Source organism: Bolinopsis microptera, chromosome 2, assembly GCF_026151205.1.
Source record: "Bolinopsis microptera isolate Bmic1 chromosome 2, MBARI_Bmic_1.0, whole genome shotgun sequence".
Taxonomy (NCBI): Eukaryota; Metazoa; Ctenophora; class Tentaculata; order Lobata; family Bolinopsidae; genus Bolinopsis; species Bolinopsis microptera.
In genome coordinates this window covers 7,611,503-7,636,400 of record NC_087073.1, presented here as the reverse complement: position 1 = coordinate 7,636,400, position 24,898 = coordinate 7,611,503, and the positions used below count along the sequence as shown (strand labels likewise).

At 39.9% G+C, this 24,898-nt stretch overlaps 3 protein-coding genes across 4 annotated transcripts in view; all 3 read left to right on the top strand.

Moving 5' to 3' along the window:
• Nucleotides 1-24,898, top strand: part of LOC134811531 (uncharacterized) — an 84,110-nt gene that overhangs the window by 4,270 nt on the left and 54,942 nt on the right. The window lies entirely within an intron of this gene.
• On the top strand, nt 10,944-14,700 carry LOC134811208 (uncharacterized). The gene is made up of 6 exons (XM_063817966.1): nt 10,944-11,051; nt 11,768-12,229; nt 12,367-12,465; nt 12,612-12,710; nt 12,925-13,068; nt 14,256-14,700. The coding sequence occupies exons 1-6, from the start codon at nt 10,991-10,993 to the stop codon at nt 14,369-14,371; spliced, it is 981 nt and encodes a 326-aa protein (XP_063674036.1). The 5' UTR covers nt 10,944-10,990; the 3' UTR covers nt 14,372-14,700.
• On the top strand, nt 16,559-24,599 carry LOC134810980 (uncharacterized). Of its 2 annotated transcripts, none has more exons than XM_063817677.1 (6): nt 16,559-17,159; nt 20,147-20,233; nt 20,358-20,387; nt 20,729-20,752; nt 22,888-23,034; nt 23,178-24,599. In XM_063817677.1, exons 1-6 carry the CDS (start codon nt 17,055-17,057, stop codon nt 23,277-23,279), a joined length of 495 nt encoding a protein of 164 aa, XP_063673747.1. In that variant the 5' UTR covers nt 16,559-17,054; the 3' UTR covers nt 23,280-24,599. The 2 variants fall into 2 exon arrangements, with proteins under 2 accessions (XP_063673747.1, XP_063673746.1); XM_063817676.1 differs by having other exon boundaries at nt 20,729-20,755.

Here is a 24,898-nt window from a genome sequence, read left to right as displayed (position 1 = left end):
CCAGCTAGAATATTTTATAAAGTTGCCGAAATTCTTCCCAATCCCATCGATTGCATTCCCCTTGATCCATTGGATCCTTCTACCCCTCTTTCTGATCCGTCTCCTTCCGATCCCTCTCCTTCTGATCCTTCTCCTTCCGATCCGTCTTATTCCGATCCCTCTCCTTCCAATCCCTTTTATTCCGATCCCTCTCCTTCTGATCCCTCTCCTCCCAATCCCTCTCCTTCTGATCCTTCTCCTTCTGATCCCTCTTCTTCTGATCCCTCTCCTTCCGAGTCCTCTCCCTCGGTTCCTTCTCCTTCCGATCCCTCTTGTTCTGATCCCTCTCTTTCCGATCCCTCTCCCTCGGATCCTTCTCCTTCCGATCCCTCTCCTTCCGATCTTTCTCCTTCCGATCCCTCTCCCTCTGATCCTTCTCCCTCTGATCCCTCTTCCTCTGATCCCTCTCCTTCTGATCTCTCTCCTTCTGATCTCTCTCATTATTATATCTCTCCTTCCAATCCCTCTCCTTCTGATCCTATTCCCTCCGATCCTTCTTCTTCCGATCCCTCTCTTTCCGATATCTCTCCTTCTGATCTTTCATCTTCTGATCTTTCTCCTACCGATCCCTCTCCTTTCGATCTTTCTCCATCCGATCTTTCTTCTTCCGATCCCTCTCTTTCCGATCTCTCTCTTTCCAATCTCTCTCCTTTTGATCCCTCTCTTTCTGATCCCTATCCTTCCGATCCTTCTCCATCCGATCTTTCTTCTTCTGATCCCTCTCTTTCCGATCTCTTTCCTTCTGATCCCTCTTTTTCTGATCCCTATCCTTCTGATCACTCTAAATCTGATCACTCTAAATCTGATCCGTAGTTGCAATTCTTTAAATTATTTTTCATGTAATAATTTGAAAAGAGCATTTTCCCTTTGTTGCATACACGGATTCATCAGAAATTTGCATTGGTGGGAATATGATTTCAACTACCTTTAATGATATATTTTAATATACTTTACTTAAATCCTTTGCCTACTTAAAAGAGAATATTTGTATTCTGTGTGGCCGGAGAAGCATCAGTTATAGTCATAGGGGACAGGATAGAATATCAGACAAAAAAAATGAATGTGTATGGCAGAGCATTCAGCATCGCTGATCCTTTTAAATGATATATTTTAACTTTATATATCATACAAAGAAAGGACAACTTTTTAACTTTTTAAATGGTTGCATAAAAATAAAATGACCGTTGGGGACTCAACTTTGTTTGTTTTTTGTTTGAATGATCCATATTTCAATCGCGCGTGCAGAACATCTTATTTAATATTTGATTGATCTATGGCCCCCTGTATATTTGATTGGTTGACCTTATATAGTCAGTTACTGAAAAGTGAGAATTTGTAAAGAATCGCCAGTTTTTAATTTTAGTTATCGATGCACTATAGTGTGAATCTTTATGTAATCCGAATGCCGTATTATATACTAGCAGGAACCCGTCTAACCCGAAAGTGGTGTCAAGACTCGAGAGACTGAAATATTTATTACCTAAATAGTTTTTAATTCGCGTTTTTGACACCACTTGGGAGTCCAAATTTTGGGCACTAAAATTATTATTCCTTGGCCAATTTTTTATTTTTTCATGCTGATTTGAAGGCCATTAAAGCATTTGACCCAGTCAAAAAAGTTTCAGTTGTAAATCTTTTACGGTTTTTGCGGAAAGTTGCGTTAAAGTTGATACCGTGGTGTCAGTAAAATGGCACGGATCCATATATATATATCGTCTCGCTTTTTATGTAGCAAGATTATATATATATATATTAAGTACATACATTTCGTATCTGAAATGAGATGATTTTCACGACTTCAACTTTAACAAGACTTTCCTCGAAAACCGTAAGAGACATCTGAGGGGGATATTTAAAACATATAATTGATACGAACGGATTTTATTAGCAGGAGCTTTCAAAATACTTGTGTAAATCGTCTTCAGCTGTAAGCGTAAGAGACATAATTTTGAAACTTTTTTGGCTGGGTCGAATGCTTTTATTGGCTTTTGACCAGTATAAAGAAAGAAAAAATTGTCTAAGGAATAAATAATTTAGGTTCCGAAAAATGGAAATCACAAATTAAATAAATAACATATTCTAATGTCTTAATGTCTTTTGACACCACTTTAGAGGAACACGGGTTCATGCTAATATTATTCAGATTAACCAACAACACAAGGAAGGCAGTTAACCATGTCAAGGCAATGGCCAATGTGAGTTATGCGAGAAAATGTGTGAATGTGAACAGTCTGATATTTAATTTTGGGATACTTCTATACTAAATTTTGAAGACACAATACATCTATAATTATAAAATTGATGTTGTATTTATGAATCATAATAAAAAAAACACGATTTAGTTCCACTTTTGGTTGGTTGCCTGGTTATCTAGTTTGTAACAAAAATAAAAAGGCAATCGTCCTTCGAATTAATTCCTTATTAACAGATTTATGTCAGCAACAAAGTAGCCATGTTCAGAGGTTATACGATCTCGTTGACGCAATTCATCATTCTCACTCCTGCATTTATCGTTGCTTCAGGTATAAAATCAGAACTGATATATAGACAATGACTGTCTAGTCATTGACTACTGATATATATATATACGATATATATATTTTTTCCCTGCATATTGTATTTTCTCACCCTAAGATGAGAAGTACGAATGAGTCGGACTTCTCAATTTACTCGTATCGTACGTACTTTTCAATTCTACTGAAAAGTTCTCCTTCTAGAAATCGATGGAAGAGTTCTAAATCGCATGTTACGGACTAATATTGAGCGTTTTCAAAAACTTGTGTTTCTATATTCCAATCGTCGATTAACTTAAATTTTAACTTTAAGAGAAACAAGCTGTTTAAATAAGTAAATTGTCGAGTAATTTTTTAGAATTTTTGTTTTACTTTTAAATGCTTGCCTGGCCTAAGAATTCTGTGTTCAATTTGTTCGCGAACGGTATATTTTCTCTAACATCGGCCATTAACAATTACATTTTACAACGGCCCCGATGATGATAATTCAAAAACCAAAATTTCTATCTGAATCGTACGTTGTATGAGTCGGACTTTTCAAAGTTGCGTACAAGTACGTACTTTTCCCCCTAAACGAGTCCGTACTTCTCATCTTAGTTCTCACCTCTACCACTCATTTGGGATTTTCACCCACCAGTAATTTGAATTGCTGAGCTACGTTAATTTCTAAATTTTTAATTTCTATTTATTTGATTGATTGCATAATTAATGTTTTGACATGTCTTTATATCAGGATGACTGTAAAGGCATATTTTACCGACATTTGAAGTCAAGGCGTTGTTTTACTGACAGTTGTGGCTGACTAACAATATATGTATTATATATACATAATATACATATATATACAGGGTGGGCCACAAAAGACTACCCATCCTTATTTCTTAAAATTGTAACAGCTCGCTGAGATCTTGATAATTATTTTAAAAACAAAAAGTGGCATAACTTATGTTCTGATAAATATTTTTGCTTCTAAATTTCACAGAATGTTAATAACAAGTAGCTAAACCTTTGTGGCAAGTTTTGTGTGATTGCGAGCTTCACTGAGCTTATTTGACCAATTTAGCCCCTGAGCGAGTTAGCTTGAATTTCTCACCCAGAACTGTTTACATTGATTAAAAGAAATCACAAAAAAATTTGGGTAAAAAATAAAAAAACCAGCGATTTATTCACGTTTTACCAATTCTATTCACCATGATACATCGCACATTCCATTCTCTCTATATTTTAACTGATAAGGACTATCACAGATGATCCTTCCTGCTTGTTTATATCGTTCTTCTCGCATGGAATGTGCAATGGATCATGCTGAATAGAATTGGTAAAACATAAATAAACCGGTGGTTTTTTGATTTTTTTACCCAGGATTTTTTTGGTGGTTCCTATTAACCAATGTAAACAGTTCTGGGTGAGAAATTAAAGCTAGCACGCTCAGGAGGTAACTTTGTCAGACAAGCTCAGACTCACACAAAACTTGGCACGAAGTTGTGTCTAATTATGATTGACATTCTCTTAAAATTTGAAGCAAAAATATTAATCAGAACGTAAGTTATGGCGCTTTTCCATTCTGAAATAAAATAATTAGTGAGATCTCAGCGAGCTGTTACAATTTTAAGAGATAAGGATGGGTAGTCTTTTGTGGCCCACCCTGTATATACGATATTTTGATCGTGACAATTCACTTTGCAGCTAATTTTTTCAAGCTCGCTACAGCTCTAGCCTCTTCTCCATTTTCAGGGAGAGGTCAGTCTTGCAAGATTAAGGAAACAAACGGTTTTCTACAAACTGCCTGCTCTAATATTTTTGACGGATTTGATGTGTACAAGTGTCCCTACTCGGATGAGACGTACTGGATTGTGGATAAATTACAGTTCATGGGGTCCAATCTGTTTAATGCAACTTGTAGCAATGACCCATTCGGCTACCAGGTAATGAATTTTATTTTTTGCTTTCCATTCAGGTCAATATACTTTTTTTTCCTTTTTTTAAAAGAGAGGCTGGGCCTGGGTGGTCCACGAAAGGATAGCATGTGGATGCTTTGCCTACCTCTGGGGTATGACAGTCCTATGGTAGGATGCCAAGGGAATTAGAATGTGTGTTGTAGGATGATGGTAAGTGTTGTAAGATGTGTCGTCAATATATTTATGTGCAGCTAATAATTTTATTTCATTATGAGAATTTAACAAAGCACCTCCGTATTAAAGAATTCCTCTTTACTTCACTTTACTTCACTGTATTTACAATGCAAGAATGCATTCTCGACTACAATTCAATTTCGTATTTGCAGGTTTGTGGTTCAAATGCTGATTGGAATGTTTTTTCTGACCATGATGAAATTTCTGTCTGCGGATCCTTCCTTTGTAAGCTGGCCGGTCGACTTCTTGAAGCACTTCCTGTTAGAGAGATATGCTCTCGACAGATAAATTGCTCTAACATTCCCAACCTGGGAAAGATAGGATGTCCAAAGGTGGAACAAGAAGAAAATTCCATATCGACAATCTGTAACAATATATGTGAAATGGAAAGCTGTGAAGATGAAAGTGAATGTAATGGCTACAGATACGGAATTTGGTGTCACAATCGCATATACATGGAACCCACAGGAATTTGTGATGGAGTCCATGGCTGTGTGATTGCAGGACTATCCAAAGGTGAAGAATCGTTTTGTGAGCCTGCAATTGATAGCAACTTTCCCTCCTGTACCAGCACCAAATATAAAAGAACCGAAAGATTTATCCGACCCATATTCAATTTTACCCGGTGCGCTGCACTATTGTTCCACCACACAGCCACCACCAGTAAAGGTTTCAACTTCATCACCGGTATGTCCGGTTTCAAGAGAACTAATTCTAGTTCTGGGCTCTATGTAAAGCCGTATTGCTCAAATTACATGGACCAAACTAACTGTAGTGACCTCAATAAAGTAGCTGTGAGGTGCCATATCCAAGAGTATGGTTTTAGCACTGTCTCTAAAATGATGGTGTGTGGCGAAGTGAGGAGAGGACTCTGCGAGAACAAGATGGACCTGCAGTGTATCGAGGCGTCAGCTGACTGCACCTGCCACAAACACCAGTTATGTGATGGAGTGGAGGACTGCGGGGATGGAAGTGACGAAGACATGACAGAGTGTCTCTCGATGACTGAGGAGAGATGCTATAGGAACTACAGACACGAAGGAGCTTTAAGTATTCCTACATCATGGCTTGGCGACGGTCTCGAAGACTGTCTTGGCGGTCTCGATGAAAATTCTACTTATTGGCCTACATGTGGTTTCCATGCAACAACACGTTTTGCCACAAAAAAGAATCCAGACTGTCAAGACGTGTTTTTATGCCGCTCATACGAACGTGTTGGATTCATTGAGCTGCCTGATCTATGTGATGGCCTCGAGACATGCGGAAATGAAAATAACATATGTGAAATGAGTAGAGGCAAAACAAGAGTCTCTACAACGGTTAATACGGCTGAGACTTTTAAAATTATTTCTTATTGCGTCAAAGGCCTGCATGACGTTGAGCACCAGCAGAGTTCTTGCATATCTGATGAGTTTAATGTTTTTAATGAAACTATCTATGGAGTCTACAGCAGGATGCAAGTAATATATCCAAATATGCTGTATAATTGTAACCATCTGTATGGAGAAGTTTACATCTATTTGAGCTGTCTTGGGAAGTGTCTGCATTCAACAAAATGCCCTATCACAAGTTCAATTAAGTACAATGATTGCAAAGACCAGTTTAAGGACAGAGTCTACACATTGGTCAATAACAATCACCTCACTTTCGTCAGTAAAAAATCAGGAAAATACACCAATGATTACTTCCCTTGCACCAACAATCTGTGTGTGGAGTATTCTAAAGTCTGTGACCTGGTTGACAATTGCGGGGATAGTTCAGATGAACTGAACTGTGGAAACCATTTCGAATGTGGTGGTGCGTTTATTCCAATCACCCAAAAATGTGACGGCACCGCAAATTGTGAAGATTGGTCGGATGAGTGTAATGAAGAGTGTGGTAAGCAGGTGATAAATGGATTAGCTCAAAAAATTGCCGCTTTTGGAATTGGTTTCCTTGCGACAATTTTTAATATCGTTGTTATGGTTGAAAATGGGGCGGATTTGAAGAAATGCAAATCTCGCACAATGCTGGCAAACAAGATAATGATTATGGTTATTAGTATCGGAGACTTCCTAACCGGACAGTATCTATTTTCATTAGCAATTGTTGACTATACATATGGTGCAAACTTCTGCAAAAGGCAGTTGAAATGGCTGAGTAGTAAATATTGTTCAGCTTTGGGGGTAATCAGCACGATTGGAAGTCAGATCTCTGTCGTTTCGTTAGCTATTCTCAGTATCTGTCGAGTTTTTGGTATTCAAAACAGTATGGTGGGATCAAATTCTGGATTGAGATTGAGCTTTACAAAAATTCTCGTTCAGTTTGTGGTGATGATATTTCCTGTGATTATTGTGACCTCATTAATTGCTCTTGCACCCTTGCTTCCATATTTCGAAGACTTATTTGTAAATGGATTGACCTACGATACTGACATGAAGCTATTTATCGAACAAGCTGGAAAGGATAGGCATTTTGATGTGATCCAGCGGTACTTTGGCAGGGCAAAGAGGCAGCCATTGAAGTGGTCACTTATCTTGAGTCTTATGAGGACTATGTTTTCAAATGATTATGGCAATTTGGATGGAAAAGTAGGAAGGGTTGACTTTTATGGTAACGATGGAGTGTGTCTCTTCAAATATTTTGTTCGCCAGAATGATCCTCAGAGACAGTTCAGTTTGACAATTTTATCAATTAACATTCTTTGTTTTGCCATAGTTGCTATTTCGTATATCTTTATAAACGCCAAAACAATTAAAGATTCCGGCATTCTGACAAAGGGAAAGACCCCAACGTCCAAAATGGTCCGAAGGAGGAACCAAAAACTACAACGAAAGATAGCTGCTATCATCGGTACAAACTTTGTTTGCTGGATACCATTCGTGATTGTGAGTGGTCTTCACTACTTCGGTGTTATTGACGCTTCAGCGCAGTACAGCCTCTTTTCTATTGTCATACTTCCAATAAACTCAGTTATCAATCCTTTCATATACAGCGCCCGATTGAAAAAATATATGGTTAAATTTTACCCAGCTAAAATATTTTATAAAGTTGCGAAACTTTCTACCATAACCATTGATTGGTTTACCTCCTCTGATCCCTCTTCTTCCGATCCCTCTTCTTCCGATCTGTCTCTTTCCGAGCCCACTACATCTGATCTCTCTCCTTCCGATCCCTCTCCTTCTGATCTCTCTCCTTCTGATGTCTCTCCTTCCGATCCCTCTCCTTCTGATCCTTCTCCCTCCGATCCCTCTCCTTCCGATCCCTCGCCTTCTGATCCCTCTCCTTCTGATGTCTCTCCATCTGATCCCTCTCCTTCTGATCCTTCTCCCTCAGATCCTTCTTATTCCGATCCCTCTCTTTCTGATCTCTCTCCTTCTGATCTCTCTCCTTCTGATCTTTATCCTACCGATCCCTCTCCTTTCAATCTTTCTCCATCCGATCTTTCTCCTTCCGATCCCTGTCCTTCTGATCTATCTCTTTCTGACCCCTCTCCTTCTGATCCCTCTCCTTCCGATCCCTCTCCTTCTGATCCCTCTCTTTCTGACTCCTCTCCTTCTGATCTCTCTCCCTCTGTTCCCTCTCTTTCTGATCCCTCTCCATATAATCTCTCTCCTTCTGATCCCTCTCCTTCTGATCCCTCTCCGCCTGATCCCTCTCTTTCTGACCCCTCTCCATCTGATCCCTCTCCTTCTGATTCCTTTCCTTCCGATCCCTCTCCTTCTGATTCCTCTCCTTCCGATTCCTCTCCTTCTGATCCCTCTCCTTCCGATCCTTTTCCATTCGATCCCTCTCCTTCTGATCCCTCTCCTTCTGATCCCTCTCCTTCTGATCCCTCTCCTTCTTATCCCTCTCCTTCCAATCTCTCTACTTTTGATCCCTCTACATCTGATCCGTAATTTTCTAATTTTTTTCTGACTCCACTTCAATATTTTAAATTATTTTTCTTTCTAGAGAACGAATTAACTCGAGTATTGATTTTATATTTCTATGATTGATTGAATAGGAAATTTTACTTTTTAATACGGGGCGGGCCAAAAGTCATCGGGTATACGTTGGCCTTGATAGCTCAGTCACTGAGTGCCCAATTGAACCAATTCTTTCTGGTATGACTTACTACCCTCCACTGGTTCGGGGAATTTGTCAAATCGAAAAATATTCGAGTTAATTTTTTAAAAGTGAAGGTTTTTTTTCACATTTATTTGATAGTTTGGATAGACGGATCGAGCCAAATTTTATTGAATTTTGTTTGGCCATTCGAATTACGTTTGTCCTGAAAAAATAGAGTTATAGCTTCTCAGATGGCCGAGTTTATTCATCACGTGATAAGGTGACCCCTCGTTAAGAATATGGCGATTTTGGGTTTTTTAACCTAATTTCGTTTTGTAACCTAATTTCTCTCTGAGTCTGACTCTACCGTCATTAAAGCAGCAAGTGGGCAGGAGATAGAGCAAGTAGATGACTTTGTCTACCTTGGAAGCAGAATAATGAGTGCGGAGAAGGACTTTGATGTTAGGAAAGCAAAGGCATGGGGGGCCTGTCATCAGTTAAAGACAACCTGGAAGTCTGGAATGCGCAGGGACTTAAAGATCCGTGTCTTTCGAGCAACGGTTGAGCCCGTACTCCTGTACGGCTCTGAAGCTTGGACGATAAGCCAATCCATGACTAAGCGGATCAATGGATGCTACACTAGAATGCTCCGGATGGCCTTGAACATACGTTGGCCACAAATCATCAACAACAGTGATTTATACGGCAACATCCCCAAGCCATCAGCGATGATAGCCTCCAGAAGAATGAGACTGGCTGGACATGTAGCCAGGCATGACGACCTTCTGGCAAACCAACTTCTGTTCTGGGAACCTCAGCATGGATACAGGAGACCGGGGAGGCCCCACCTTACGTTTCTGGACATGCTAAAGAAGGACACCAGCCTTTCCTGTGTTGAAGAGATAAGATCTGTTATGCTTGACCGCGACGTGTGGCGAGGAATTGTAGTTGCTCGGACCAAGAAGCCGACTTAAGTAAGTAAGTAGTAAGTAAGTCGTTTAACATGCTGGCGCGTATTTTGCGCAAAATTGTTAAAAACCTCCACATAACTATTTCTTATTCCTGTCATCTTTAAGTTTAACATTGAATTAAAATGTTTTTACTTAAATATACCTGCTGAACTACTTTCGATGAGTCTTAATGCCTGGAAAACAAAAAAGGGGATATAATAGTATAGGGGGTAAATAGTATTGTGAATATAACGGTAACGGTAATGCTTGCCAGCATTGTGATTGTATATTTAATTGAGGATGCATGCCTTCTCTCGACCTTTCGTTTTCGATGATTACCGACGACAGGCTAGTAGTTAAGTAGTAGTAAAACACGAATTCGGTTGTTTAGACTTAGAGCTCGGATTAGTGTTAGGGCTAAGCTAAAGCTATGGTTGGAGGACTTCGACGCGCGGCGCGAACTATCATGTATCATTATTGCTTCGCATGAAAGATCTGGAAGGGTTGACATCGACCATTGTCAATCAAGGGCTATGGTTAGCTTTGGGATCATGATTAGGGTTAGGGTTGGAGCCATGCCAGGGTTTCGGTGTGACCGTTAATTCTTTCGGTTACAAAACGGTAAAACTAAAAAGCCAAGTCACGTGACAGAGCACTGGCGAGTGAATTAGTAAAAGCCTTGGAGTTTAGAAATTCTTTAAGTTAATATATCGCACGTCATTGTTTTATGCCATTATATAACAAAGGTTTCGCCCTGAGCCATGCCTGTTGCCTGTACTATTGTTTTCATGTCATTATCCCGCATGTGTCACTCGTTCGATTGTCATGAGTTATTCGTTGGTTATTTTCTCCAAGTTTGTGTTTGTTATTTGGCCATGTGAGATTTAAGAGTGGTATAATTCTACCAAATTCTCATGTTGACTGTTGACTGTTGACTGTTGAGGTTATAAGCTTATAGTTATACGATACATTTATTAGACCAGACACAGAATTGTATTTATCATATTTTGTCTATTTACTTCTTACTCATAACCTTATCAGCCCATAAAAATGAACAAGTTAAACTTAATTCTACAACATACAACCACAGGCACCAAAATAGGTTAAACAAAAGGTCGGTGCGCTAGGGTTGTTGTGGGAGCGTGTAGTCCGGCTGACACAAATAGTAAGCGAGCTAGTACTTATGAGTAGGGGAAGTAGTACTAGTTTATAACCCGGTTATTAACCGGTTATCATTTCGTGAGAGTATTTGGGTTATATTGAAAATTAACACATCACCTAATGCTAAGGCTAAACCCAGAAATAAGTTGATGAGTAAGGACCACGAATGAAATTCCTCTCGATACTCGAACTTACAGTTTTGATACTCAACACAGCCTCAAAAAAAGGTTCGTATATAAAAAAGCTCTGAATATCATTTTGGCACTAACTATTTCGAATAAACAAAGTTTTTTTCGTAGTAAAAATACTTCGATAATTTGTTTGTCTTCTATTTCTAATATTTTATTGGAATTTGCCCTGAATCAATAAATCAACACTTTCGTTTCACGGTACTATCGTCTTATCGTTATTCGTTATTCAAGATACCGTTCTTCGCCAAGTTTAGCAGATGAGAGGGTGGTTTCTTCCAGCCGCTGTAGCTGTTCACCTATTCTTGGACCAGTGATGAAGGCAGTGGTGAAAGTGAAACTACATTTGTTTGCGACCCACTTTAAATTTTTCTAATGACCTAGAAAAAAGGTCAGGCCTTATTATTTGACTTATGATAAAGACTTAGACAGAAACATTTAATATTAAAGGATAAATATTCTTATTATCAGGCCCTCAAGTCCCACCCCACTAATACTGGAATATAGCCCGCAGAGAAAGCATTTAAACTAGCATGTTTTAATATTTCATTAAGTATTTGAACCTTAATTCTAGAGATCTAATACCAAGAAATGTAGAGGAACTCTTTAAACGTAGGGACTTTGCCATGAAAAGGAGCTACCGACGAGATTTTACATGTGCCATACACAGGAGATGTTATATTTGAATTTCTGGTCTGTATACCACATTGAAATAATAGCTTGTCGCAGGTATTCTGACGGAACTTACATTTCAGATAAGTGGAGCTCTGTGCGATTTGATGAGCCAATCTCAGCTGATCTTGAGGCTGATTACTTATATTTGAAAACTGGAAGTGCTGTGAAAAGTGGTGACAATACATCAATATGGTACTTAGATGAAGAAAGAAACCTGGCAGGCGGTATTAGTATCTTGTTTTCGTCCACAGTAAAGTATAAACTGCTGAACTGTCAGCAGAATTACATTAACTTCTCGACTAGTCTACCAGCAGAACAAGATAAAGAATGGATAATTAAGAAAAGTGGTCTTAAAATCATAATTTATTGTAACAGAAAGCATGTGGGTAAATTCGAAGCATCCCCCAAAATGTGTGACCATGTTGACTACAATGGTACAGACGTTAGCTCAAACTGGAATAAATACTGGGAACGACAAGCGAGCAGTATAAAATTCTTACATTCTAATCGCTTGAACACTAGATCGGAATCCTACTTCATAGGTAAGTTTGTCAGTTTATGAACTGTACGACGCGACAGCAAAGTCTTAATTTTTATAGAAAATCCTGTAATGCCACCAGTTTAAAAAACACAGGAGTTTCTGATTTTATGATAGGAAGTGGTATATAGTTCCTCACAGGATGCGAAGCTGGAAAATATCGAAAGTCTAGTACAATGCAATGTACAAAATGCAAAGATGATCAGCCCAATTCAGTTGGCAAGATTACATGCAAACTTTGTGAGTTCAGTTTTTTTGTGTGAGATGACCAAAATTGAACGAAATAAACGCTTAATTTGATTGTCCAGCTTGGAAATTTTTGGTTATAGTTTTACTTTAAACTAAATACAAGCTAGTGTTCAAATTTAAGTATGAAACATTTACAGCGCCTTGTGCAAAAGATACGAACAGCGAAAAAGAATTAACAAATTGTGAATGTCCTCCAGGCCATACTCAGAATCTCAATAAATATCTTGATGGATGTGGTAAGTTTAGCTTGATAACTTTTTATTTTGGTATCTCGAATTGTCAAGCTTTTAATAGTTAAACAGTCAAACACAAAACAGTGATAGTTATATTCACTAATCACTATAGTCGCTAATTTTCAATAATAATCATTATATTATAGTCAAACTCAAAGTAACTAAACATACCTTTGTATTGCAGCAAAGAGTTACTAAACATACCTTTGTATTGCAGTGAGGTGCGAAACAGGAACCTACAAAAAGTCCCACATGACAAGATGTACAAAGTGCGATGAAAACAGCATCAGTGCAGGGGGTGCTGAATCCTGTTTTGTTTGTCCTCCTGGCACTGCTCCCGATCATCTCAATAGTCAATGTGGTATTTGTTCGAATTAGCAAAACTTCCTAATCTTTTCTTGTCAAACATGTCCTAGCCGAATCCGATAATCTTTCCTTCCACTTTGTAGACCGGACATTAACCACGTAATTTTTTTTCCCTGCTCTTGCCGAAGGCAAAAAGATCGTAGGGAATAAGTAATCGGGTTTGGATATATGAGGTGGCTCGACGGTCCTACGATGATGACAAAAGTCTGCTCCTTCGCAATATCGACCACTCCCATATAATTATGTGTATAAAAGGAACCTATTTTGCGCGCGCGACGCCAGTTATGTGTTAATTAATTGCAGGCATAGCAACCAGTTTTAGGTGCTTGACGACTGTTAAATTTCCGCTAGCTCTCCGCTAGGCATCCGCTAGGTTCCACTATTCATCCGCTATTGCCGCTAGTTTTTTAATAAATTACCGAGTGATAAAATTCAGAACAAACTAAATTATTACATCAGCTGATAAACTCGTGGCCGATTATTTAACAGTTGATTGACACTGAATGGTAAAAAGCGATTACATTTACATATTTAAGAACAGATGTTACTTTACATTTACATTCAAGAAGCAACTAAGATCAAGATTGCGGTATGCTTTTAAAAATTCCTATATAGTCGATGGTGCTGTAGATGTGTCGAGTAAGCATCAAAATGTATTAGTTTATGTTAGATACTTCTAATAACTAAGATGAGACAGAATATTCTATTCCAGTCAAAAAAGTTGGCATACGACGATGCAATAATATGACGTGACATAATACACATCGTTAACACGAAACAAACCGCGCAAAATATGAAATGATCTACAACCAAACCACACGTACACAGATCAACGCGACACTACAAAAATGCGCGCAGAATTTTCAAGTTCTGCACGTGGCACGCCAAATATATCGAAAACGATTATCATGTTACATGTGCGCCAAACACCACTCTGGGATACAATAAAGTAGAACAATTACATTGTAGGCAGAAGGGGAAATTTGATCGTGCGTGGTTTTACCGCGGCGAAATTCTTGTTTACCACGTGTTGATGTAACTGTAATCATATTTTTTGGCTGGGATTTAGGTGATTGCTTGGTGAGGATAAGGAAGTAATCCGGGGTTAATATTGGGGGTAAAATTACGTGAGATGAAATTTTGGAACAAAAAATGTGGTGCAAAATAAAAACAAACTTTCAGGTTTTACAATTGTTCTGTCGGTTGCGTTGAGTGTTGCCGTCGTTTCTTTCCTAACCACAGGAGTCCTCGTAATAATTGCTGCAAGAAAATGTACGTGTTGGAATGCAGTAGTCTGAAGCTGCAAATCTTGTTATTACTCCTCAGCACTCCTCAGCACTTCAAGTGCAAAGTCATCGTAGGTGACCGAACTTTCTAGTTCTACCCCAATAACCATGACTTTCCACATATTATGAGCTTTAGATCGGAATTGACGAATCTTATGTTCATGTGCTGGTATTTAATATTAAATCTAAAATATAAGTAGAAAAGTAAGTTTGAACACAGTAAGTTTGGGAATTGAAAAATTATGATATCTTTTCGAAAGGCATGATTTAATACTGGATTGGGATTTTGTAAACATTTCAAGATATAATACAGATTGTTGTTTAACTTTAAGAAGCTTTCAAATAACATTTGTTTATCGTCTTCAGCTGATTTATTGATTCGAAAATAATACTAAGAACCTTTTTAGTTCATTTGCCATGTGTTCATTCACGTTCATTCAATCATTTCTGTCACTAAATACTGATTATCTGACTTTAGAACAATTTCAAAATATCATCGTATACAATCCACGATCCACAATAGAAAATTCACGATCGACAATCCACGATCCACTATCCTCGATCCACATGAATCCAAGATCCACAATCCACAATCCACAATCCACAATCCACAATCCACAATCAACGATCTATAATCTACAATCCACGATAAACAATTCACGATTCACAAATCACGATCCACGATACACAATCCACAATCCACATTTCCTTTTGTTTAGGAAAGATATACACTGGCAGCGGTCCCAGGAAACCGGCTGGCCGGGCCTAACTTCTAAAGTAAAAGAAATGTTCGCCTTGTTAAAATAACGTTCCCCCGCCCCCGCCCCCCCCCCCCCCCCCCCCCCCCCCCCCCAGGGGGAATATTTAAGACAACGTAGATTATGAGTTATCTCAAAATCTCCAGAAACACAGAAAAGTCTCATTTTGGGCCGATCAAAAGTTTACAACTTAGCTTTATCTTTGCGGATTCCTGTACTCTGATTGGCTGAATTGTGTCACGTGATTCAATCGCATTCTGGCAATAATTGAAGCGTGCAATAAACTTACTACAACTTACTAGTATAACTATAGGTAGGTACTACAAGCGCGCGCGAGCTTGAACACGCTGCGCCTGCATGTAAAGACGTTATCACCTGTAGTAATACGCCCAGCCGGTAAGGATTGCTGGGAGGAATTGGGGCCAGCATCCAAGTAGCCTAACCGTTGCCAGTGTCTCCCTTTCCCAAAGAAAACCTGATGTCCCCAAGTAATATAAATATTTTAAACAAATATTTTACGAGTATCACCCGTTAAGTTGCTCTAACCAAATAAAAGCCCTCTCGCTTGCAGTATCAAGTCTGCAGTAGCGCGCGACCACAGTACGCGTAGTATAGACACATGGCTAATGTGTAATGGCTATGTGAACCCGTTAAGCTTAAAAAATATCCTGTCAACATAAAACCTTACTTTACTGTTAGTCAACATCATGTCATGAATACTTTTATTTATATTTATAATTTGCTAAAGCTACACACAATTATGTTAACATTTGATGCATTGCGCGCGCGCGTATTATATAGGCTAATTATAAATTTTCTATCCTGTACCTACATCGTATCGTGCGCTAATTAAATAACTTTGCGGAAGAAAATATCGCGCCACATTTCTTTCAATAATTCAAATTCAATACGGTACGTTCAGCTCATAATCCGCACTTATACTTTATTTGTTAGACTTAGTGTTAGGACTAATTTAGATTGTTACGCGTATGACCGTTTAACAATTTGTACTTCGTTCATGTGCACAATTTTTGCTTTTTCGGCGAACAATACGTTTGACGTTATCAGATTGAATTACAAATAGCCCACAAACTAACGCCACCTTGGCCTTTAAATTTTGCCAAAGTATCTCTGACATTGCAGCTCGGTATGGTTTACTTATCAACATCGACAAGACCAAATACATGTCCTACAACATTCCGAGGCCAGGCCTGTAAACTCAGATGAGAGGGTCTTTGTCAACGGTACTCCTCTAGAAGACGTAGATGACTTCAAATACTTAGGATCTTATATAGCTTCAACTAGCAGAGACATCAATGTTAGGAAAGGCCTTGCTTGGAAAGCCCTGCAGAGTCTAGATGCTTTCTGGAAATCTGACATGTCTAGGAAGATCAAGACCAAGATTTTTGGAACCGCAGTGGAACCTGTTCTTCTGTATGGCGCAGAAACGTGGACTCTGAAGAAAGCTGACACTAGAGGCAGAGCATTAGATGGGGTCTATACAAGAATGCTACGAAGAGTCTTTGGTGTCTCGTGGAAATCTCACACACCAAACTCCGTTCTATACGGAAATATTCCACCGGTGACAGATACCATAAAGACACGACGACTTCGTTTTGCAGGACATGTGTACCGTCTACAAGACCAACCTGCTCAGCAACTCCTTTTCTGGCAACCCTCCTATGGTCATCGGTATAGAGGACGACAACATAAAACCTTTCCGGACGTCCTACAAGAAGATACTGGATTGGATCCTGATAAGTTACGTTGGCTCATGAGTGATAGAGATAAATGGAGAGAAGCGCTGTCACGAAACTCGTTCCAGATTTCATCTGGATCGACCTAGGCAGGTAGGCAGGAGTCTTGACACCACTTTAGAGTAAGACGGGTTCCTGCTAGTTAATATAATGACCGTATATTTGCAAATCTAGGAAATAATGGATGCACCACCACCACCACAATACGCTGAGATAATGGGACCACCCCCTCCCCAGGGTGATTATCCTCCTCAAGAACAACCTGCTTACCCTCCTCCTCAACAGGTTATAAACTAATTTAATTACTTTTTTCATTTCCACATTCGTTTTCAACGCTGCAACAGGTATTTCTCTCTCTCTCTCTCTCTCTCTCTCTCTCTCTCTCTCTCTCTCTCTCTCTCTCTCTCTCTCTCTCTCTCTCTCTCTCTCTCTCTCTCTCTCTCTCTCTCTCTCTCTCTCTCTCTCTCTCTCTCTCTCTCTCTCTCTCTCTCTCTCTCTCTCTCTCTCTCTCTCTCTATCTCTCTCTCTCTCTCTCTCTCTGTATCTCTCTCTCTCTCTCTCTCTCTCTATATACAGCAATTCATAAACACGATCAGAACTCTAAAACGGAAAAGAATGTAGGTCGACAGTGTCAGGGATGTTGATGGTCATGAACTCGGTCTTAGAAGCATTCATAGCAAGACCAACTTGTGCAGCCGCATTTTCAAGGTCTGTCAGCAGAAGTTGGACTTGCTCTATGGTGTCTAAAAGTAAGGCCAAATCATCAGCAAAGTCAAGGTCTGTGATTTTGACCGCAGGCACTCTTCGACTTTTCCTAGGTACGATGGTAAGACCGAATTCTTCGGCCATGCAGCTTCTGAGGACATAATCAAGGACAATGATGAAGAGAAAGGGTGCTAGAGTGTCCCCTTGAAGAACTCCAATAAGTGTCCTAAAAAGTCAGTAAGGCCGTCGATGGTCTGGACACGAGAGAATGATGAGTCATAAAGTAGCCTGATAGCATCTACTAGTGGAGCAGAGATACCGTACGGAAACCATTTTGGTTTGGTCGCAAGAGGGGATCAATGAATGGGTAGATCCGGTTGAGGATGAGCTTGTTAAAAACTTTCGCTGCAACCGGTGCCAGTGAAATGCCACTGTAGTTTCCTGGATTAGTAAGATCATCCTTTTTGAAGATAGGAATGATAGAGGCCGTTTGCCAGGCTTGAGGGATCACACCATCCATGAGTGCTTTGTTACAGAATCCGAGGAGGTTTTCACGTAGCTGGGGAAGCTTCCAGACTGAGGGAGGGATGCTATCTAGACCGGGTGACTTGGAGGACTTGGCGGACTACAGAACCGTGTCGAGTTCTGAGTTCTGACATGCTGAAGGATGAGCAGCTGATGGGCATGGTGTCAGAGACTCGCTGGTTGAAGAAGGGGAGGGTGAGGTCAGGTGGAGGGTGTTCTGTGCCTAGAAGGGACTTGAAGTGCTCGAACCAGATGTTGAGCCGTTCTTCGGTAGTGCCTCCTGGCACTTTGCAGTATGGCACGGTGTCGGAGGATGTTAGTTGTCTGATGATGTGCCAGGAACTGCAATGCCTGTGCTCAGGGTTAGTTTTCTCCAGCCGGTCAGTCTGTTGTTGGATGTGCTGTGAAGTAGCAGCATTATAAGCTTCGTCCAGTTGCTTCTTTGCGTCTTCAAGCTTTTCCTTGGACGAAAAAGAGGGGGAAATCCTGTGACTCAGGGACGCATCCTTTAGGATATTGCGATGGTGTGCAATATTAGGATCGTTGTTAGGATTTTCCCGTTTCCTCTTACTCTTTTTAGGCAACACCATAAGTGCTGTGCTTGTAACGCTTTTAACAAGCAGGTCGTAGTCGGACTCGAGCTCCCGCTTCCTCTAGGAGTGCACTGTACCAGTTTTTCACTTCCACTGCGTACTGGTGTTTCAAGTTGGAATCGTGGATCAGTGGAGTCCAGTCAATGCTCCTAAGAGGTCCCGTGCTGGAGTTTTGTTGACTCTGTAGCTGGCTCGAACAAAACATGTTACAATCCGGTGATCTGAACCGACAGTTTGCATGATGTTGTACGCTTGACAGTTCTTCACACTATTTGCCCACTTCTTACGCCAGAGTACAAAGTCAATTTGATGCTTTGTTCTTTTTAGGTCTTCATAGGTCCAAATTTTATTAGCCGGTTTCTGGAAACGGCGGTTAGCAACTATCAACTGGTGTTGATCTACCAGATCCAGTAGTCGTTCACCGTTGTCGTTGGTTGACTGATGGTATGTGAAACCGTAGATATTACTGAGCTTCGCGTTGAAATCACCGCACACTGCTAGCATGTTGAAAGGAGGTACCTCAGAGATGATCCTGGTTAGAGCGTTGTAGAATGCAGTTTTTTCTTCAATATCACTGCAGTTTGTAGGAGCATAACATGAGAGGACTGTGAGGCGAGGATTTTCGTTTACATGGAGCAAGATGATTCTGCTATTAACTTTCTCTACAGATAGGAGAGATTTCTGGATTCTATGAGATAAAAGAAACCCAACACCACCAACCGATGCATTAACTGAATTCTTCGTAGCAGAAGCAGTGATGAGCTGATATGATAAGATGTTTTCAATTCTTAGAGATTCTTTGTGGTGTTGGCGATGCTCTTGCAAGGAGATAACATCATTATGATGCATGAAGGCTGAGTGAGCTAACTCCTGTTTACGTGATACAGGGTTGAGAGTCCAACAGTTGAAGGTGCTAACCTGAAAAGGGGTTTTCCTACGAACTAAAAGGGTAGTAACAGGGTTTGCTTCGACTATCAGGACCCACCCCTCCCGGGGGTTTTAGGGAGGGCCCGTCATAAAGAGAGCTAGCTGCCACTGAGTAGTACTAGTTAGGGGCTTGAACCCTAGTGCTGTTATCGTGTGTCATCATAAAAGTGAGGGGGATTTTGTCTATAATGGCTAGACGATGTTCCAGGCACGGCGCCACTGCAACCTGGATGTGACACTATAATCCAATACCCTTATCAGTACCTGTACAATCATGGGTGCAGGTCTTCAAAACCCGGCTTTTTTTTTCGAGGTATTTGCTCCTCTAGATCCGCCGTGTTTGGTTGACTCAGACAGTCGGATTCTTCAATGACATGCCGGTCTAGCAGGGTCACCTCGTGCAGGATGTGGCTCTTCACCACGCACGGACGGTCTAAGCACAATCTAAACCGAGCCCTGGCCCATATTAAAGGACCTTGAAACGGGTCAGTTCAAACTGAAACTGAACACGACCTTCCCCAGGAAATAATGGATGCACCACCACCACCACTATACGCTGAGATAATGGGACCACCCCCTCCCCAGGGTGATTATCCTCCCCCTCAACAGGTTATAAACTTATTTAATTATTTTTTTCATTGCCACATTCGTTTTCAACCATTCATTCGTTTTCATCCGATTTATTTAGTATTAGCTTAGTAATCAATTATCTAATAACATTTCACACAATCAGGCGTATCCTCCGCAATTTCTGCTGCAACAGGTAATTTGTGTGATCCTAGCTTTATTATATTTCCAAGTTTTGGAATAATCATCGCCATCTTTACCACTCATCCCAGAAATTCAAAACTTTTGATTTTTACCATCGATATCAAAAATGACAAAAAATGGATGGCATGAAAATGGCGATTATGGCGATGACCGCCCCTTTGTTGTTACTTATTAGTTTATTCTCGGTATCATTTTGCATTTACAGACGGTCATTCAAATTAATATCATTTACTTTTGTTTGGGAAAAAACACTGGCAGCGGTCCTCTTTACCCAATTCTGGGTTTTGGTCGAATAAGTTATTACTTATTTCAATCCTTCAACAATATCCTCAGGCTCAAGCTCAACAACATAATGTTGTGGTAAATATATATTTTTGAAAAGTTTTCTTTTTATTTCCCCTGTTTTATTTTTAACATGTTTTAAACGCTGAATATCAATAAGTTAGATAGTGAAAATTACATGCATAATATTGTTACAATTGCAGTAGCACAAAGGCACTCGATTTGTACATACTGTTGTCATACGTTGTACACAGTACAACTATAGGCGGTGTACAGTGTACATACGTTACTGATCTACTGATATATTCATAATAATTACCGAGCTATTTATGGTCTGTAACTGAACTGTAAAAGTTGGATGATAATTAACCACTTTACACTCGACTGTCACGTGACTTTTTAATACGTTCTCTAGTTGGCCCTGAAGGACTATTCGAAACCCTAACCCTACAGTGTACAGTCTACACTGACCCGAACCCTAACTCTAACCCAATCCCTAACTGGAGCATATGCTAAAACCCTAACCCTAACAGTAACGAGAAAATCTACACATTATTTTTACTGGTTATTTCCTACCTCTTTGTGCCTTAAAGCGAGGAATCGGGAGCAGGACTATTGAGTATTGAGCGGTGGACTGTTGAGCGTAGGACTGAGGTCGGTGAAGGTCGGAAGTAGGACTGTAGAGCGGTGTCAAATCGCCAGGGTAGGACTCTAGAGCGGCCGACCTTGCCCCTTATAATAGATCTCACAACATGAGGACTTTAGAGCGGTACGATCCTAAAATGAGGACTGTAGAGCGGTGGACTGTTGAGCGGTGGACTGTTGAGCGGTTGACTGTAGGCCTGTGAAGGTCGGGAGTAGGACTGTAGAGCGCCCCCCCCCCCCCCCCCCCTTATAGATCCCATACCGCTCTAGAGTCTAGAGCGGTACCCTCCTATAACATGAGGACTCTATAGCGGTTGAAAATTTGAAGATTGAACACTCAACGAAGCTAAGTTATACATTGTAACTTGTGATTGATTATGGTCATGACATTCTAGGATAATAACTTTATTAAAGAGTCATGGAGTTAATGAACATTTTCATTATAAATATTTCATTACTAATATTATAGTGTATCTTTATTTAAGATTATTGGTCGGTCTCAACGTTTTCCAAAAAATTTGAATATTGAATAAAATTATGTTTTTTAAACTCGTAATCAATAACACATGTGATATTAGGATGATAAAACTGTTAACACTCTGCATATTGTAGGTAGTTGTAGAAGAGGAGTAGGAATCGAATTTGATATACGAAAACTGGATACTCCGTGATATTTATACCATACCTTCGAAATCCTAACAAGATATCGCACTGCGATGGGATCTGATCTGAATCAGTCCCGTCACCAGATTGATGAACATGAGATATCCTTAGTAGGCGCTAAAGCGTCACGCGATGCGATCCTCATTCCTAAATTATGATCTGCACGAACTTGATCGGTACTCTGCTTAGCGAAATCACATTGATACGAACAGTTCACTAAAATACCGAAGACACGTATTACATTTTTGAGCAGCAGGGGAATATTTCAATCATTTGGAAGACGTTGAGACCGACCAATAATCTTAAATTAAGTTACACTATAATATTAGTAATGAAATATTTATAATAAGTAAATGAAAATGTTCACTAACTCCATGAATCTTTAATAAAGTTATCATCCTAGAATGTCATGACCATAATCAATCACGAGTAACAATGTATAACTGTTATAGGAGGGTACCGCTCTAGAGTCCTCGTTTTATGGGATCTATAATAAGGGAGGGCCGCTCTACAGTCCTACTTCAACAGTCCACCGCTCTACAGTCCTCATTTTAGGATCGTACCGCTCTAAAGTCCTCATGTTGTGAGATCTATAAGGGCGGCCACTCTAGAGTCCTACCCTGGCGATTTGACACCGCTCTACAGTCCTACTTCCGACCTTCACCGAAATACAGTCCTACACTCAACAGTACTCCGCTCAATAGTCCTACAGCCTTGCTAATCTCTCAAGAAAGTGCGACCTTCGTGTAACACTAACCGTGTAGTATGAGCTTCTTGTTCGTTGTGATCACGTGATATAATATTTGTTTGAGCGTGTTTCATATGTTTAGTTTCTACTGCTGCAGAAACTACAATAAACTAAATAATATCTTATTTTCTAACTTAACCGTAACATAACCTAGGTACAAGAACCACGAACAAACCTCGTCATAGCCTGGATATCGTGTCTGTGCTGCTGTCTGATTGGAGCTGCTGCTGTGTCGAAAGCTTACGAGGCAAAAGAGTGTTATGAACGAGGAGATTTCGAAGAGGGAAAAAGAGCTGGAGAGGTGCTCACTTACCTATTTGACATTTTAATCTTAATTTAGTTCCTTCTGCTACGATGAATTATTGCTTTCCATGTACACAAACGTATTTTACTGTAGAACGATTGGTGCGCAAACCTTCTCTGTCTCATAAATCACTTTCCCAGGAGGCTTTGAAATGGGCTATAGGATCGATCATCACACAAGTAGTCCTGGGAAGCTTAATTGGTTATATTCACTACAGTGTAGATCAGGCAAACAGGAAGTAGGAACCTCTAGTTATGTCCAGGAGATCTATTCAGAAGATGACGGATATCAAAAGATACGCTTTTGGTGGAGAGCTCTTTTAAGGTGAATGTATTTGACAACTCGAACCAGCTGAAGTTAAGGAAATGACAGACGCTGGAAAATGTTCTGATGTTGAGGAAAAGTACGGACGAATTAGGTACCTGAAATGTGAGGACTTGTTACTCGAGGAGAAATCAGGTAACGTTAGTGAGATTGACGTAGGTTGCACCCCGGAACTAACAGAAGAAAATGGAGAAGAACCAACGGGGGAAGATGGAGGAGAAGAAACAAACAGCACAAAGGAATGTGAATATGAGCAAAGGGACGGAACAGGCCGCTGAGATCTGCTTCGAGGGGACAAGTTCTTTGACAAAACGGTCTCCGTTGATTCTGAAAATTTCATGAACAAATATTGAAACCCTAATGAGTTCTATTGTTTTGAGCGAAATCAGTTTCGCAAATATCGCGAACTGAGATACTGGATACGGGCGATTTTGTTAATTTTTGTACGATTATTAATATTTGAACACAGAATCCTCAATTAGATAGATATTGAGCTGATAATCGTAGAGAATGTGTAGTTTAGGCTAACCATTTATATAAAGTTGGTTTCATGCAAAAATATTGATATTTGACCAAATTTTATGGGCCAAAATCGATCAAATTTGGTGCTTATGCCCAAATATGGGCATATAGTTTTTAGCTCATAACTCAGTCATTTTTTGGGGTCCCTGAGGCTTTGCCCAGTTGCCGTCATCCTGGTCTCACCCGACCTCGCAGAGGTAGAAGCACACCGTCTTTGATTTGTGTGTAATGTTTCAGTAGCAAACTTTTAGAGAGAAGAAGTTGCCAGCATCTCGCACCCGGTTTTTTATCGACCTTTGCCTGTCTAGATCCGTAGTGTTTTGTTGCACGTCTTCATCTGTTTATAGTTATACTGGAGTCACCCAGGACAGATTAACACACTTAATAGCAGCAACTCGAAAAGGATGTGATTCTTCATCACGCACTATGGTCATTGGAATAGGAGAGGTTATAGATTCACGATCACTATTCCCTGAGATTACAAATAATCTCTTGCCGCCAATTACCGTCCACAAATGAAAAATGATACCGAAAATGAAATTGGTCGCTCGTATTTCCCATTCATTCACGGCTTACGAATTTTAATAAGTTTCGATTAATTACATCATGCATATGTGTTTATCAATTATCCGTGCCATTTAACTGACACCATGGCATCAACTTTAACGCGACTTTCCGCAAAAACCGTAAAAGATATACAACTGAAGTCAAATGCTTTTATGCTTTTCAAATCAGCATGAAAAAATAAAAATAGGCCAAGGAATAAGAATTTTAGTGCCCAAAATTTGGACCCCCAAGTGGTGTAAAAAACACGAATTAAATAGGTAATAATTATAAATTAGTCGCATATAAACGCGCTCGTTCTTGTGCTGATATTGTTTGGTGTCAGCGAGTTCTATTGTCTACTTGTCCAACATAAAGCTACGGGTGAAGGTAAATGGAGTTCTTTCAGCTGAGTTTTTAAGTCTCCTCGGAGCTTTCCGAGGAGACTGTTTATCCGGCTGTCTGTTCACCC

Coding starts and splice junctions, on each gene's coding strand:
- LOC134810980 (XM_063817676.1), top strand. CDS start 17,055: ATGGATGCACCACCACCACCACAATACGCTGAGATAATGGGACCACCC. Junction 17,160..20,146: donor CTTACCCTCCTCCTCAACAG/GTTATAAACTAA, acceptor GACCTTCCCCAG/GAAATAATGGATGCACCACC. Junction 20,388..20,728: donor CGCAATTTCTGCTGCAACAG/GTAATTTGTGTG, acceptor CAATATCCTCAG/GCTCAAGCTCAACAACATAA.
- LOC134811208 (XM_063817966.1), top strand. CDS start 10,991: ATGAAATTCCTCTCGATACTCGAACTTACAGTTTTGATACTCAACACA. Junction 11,052..11,767: donor CAACACAGCCTCAAAAAAAG/GTTCGTATATAA, acceptor CTTACATTTCAG/ATAAGTGGAGCTCTGTGCGA. Junction 12,230..12,366: donor ATCGGAATCCTACTTCATAG/GTAAGTTTGTCA, acceptor AGTTCCTCACAG/GATGCGAAGCTGGAAAATAT.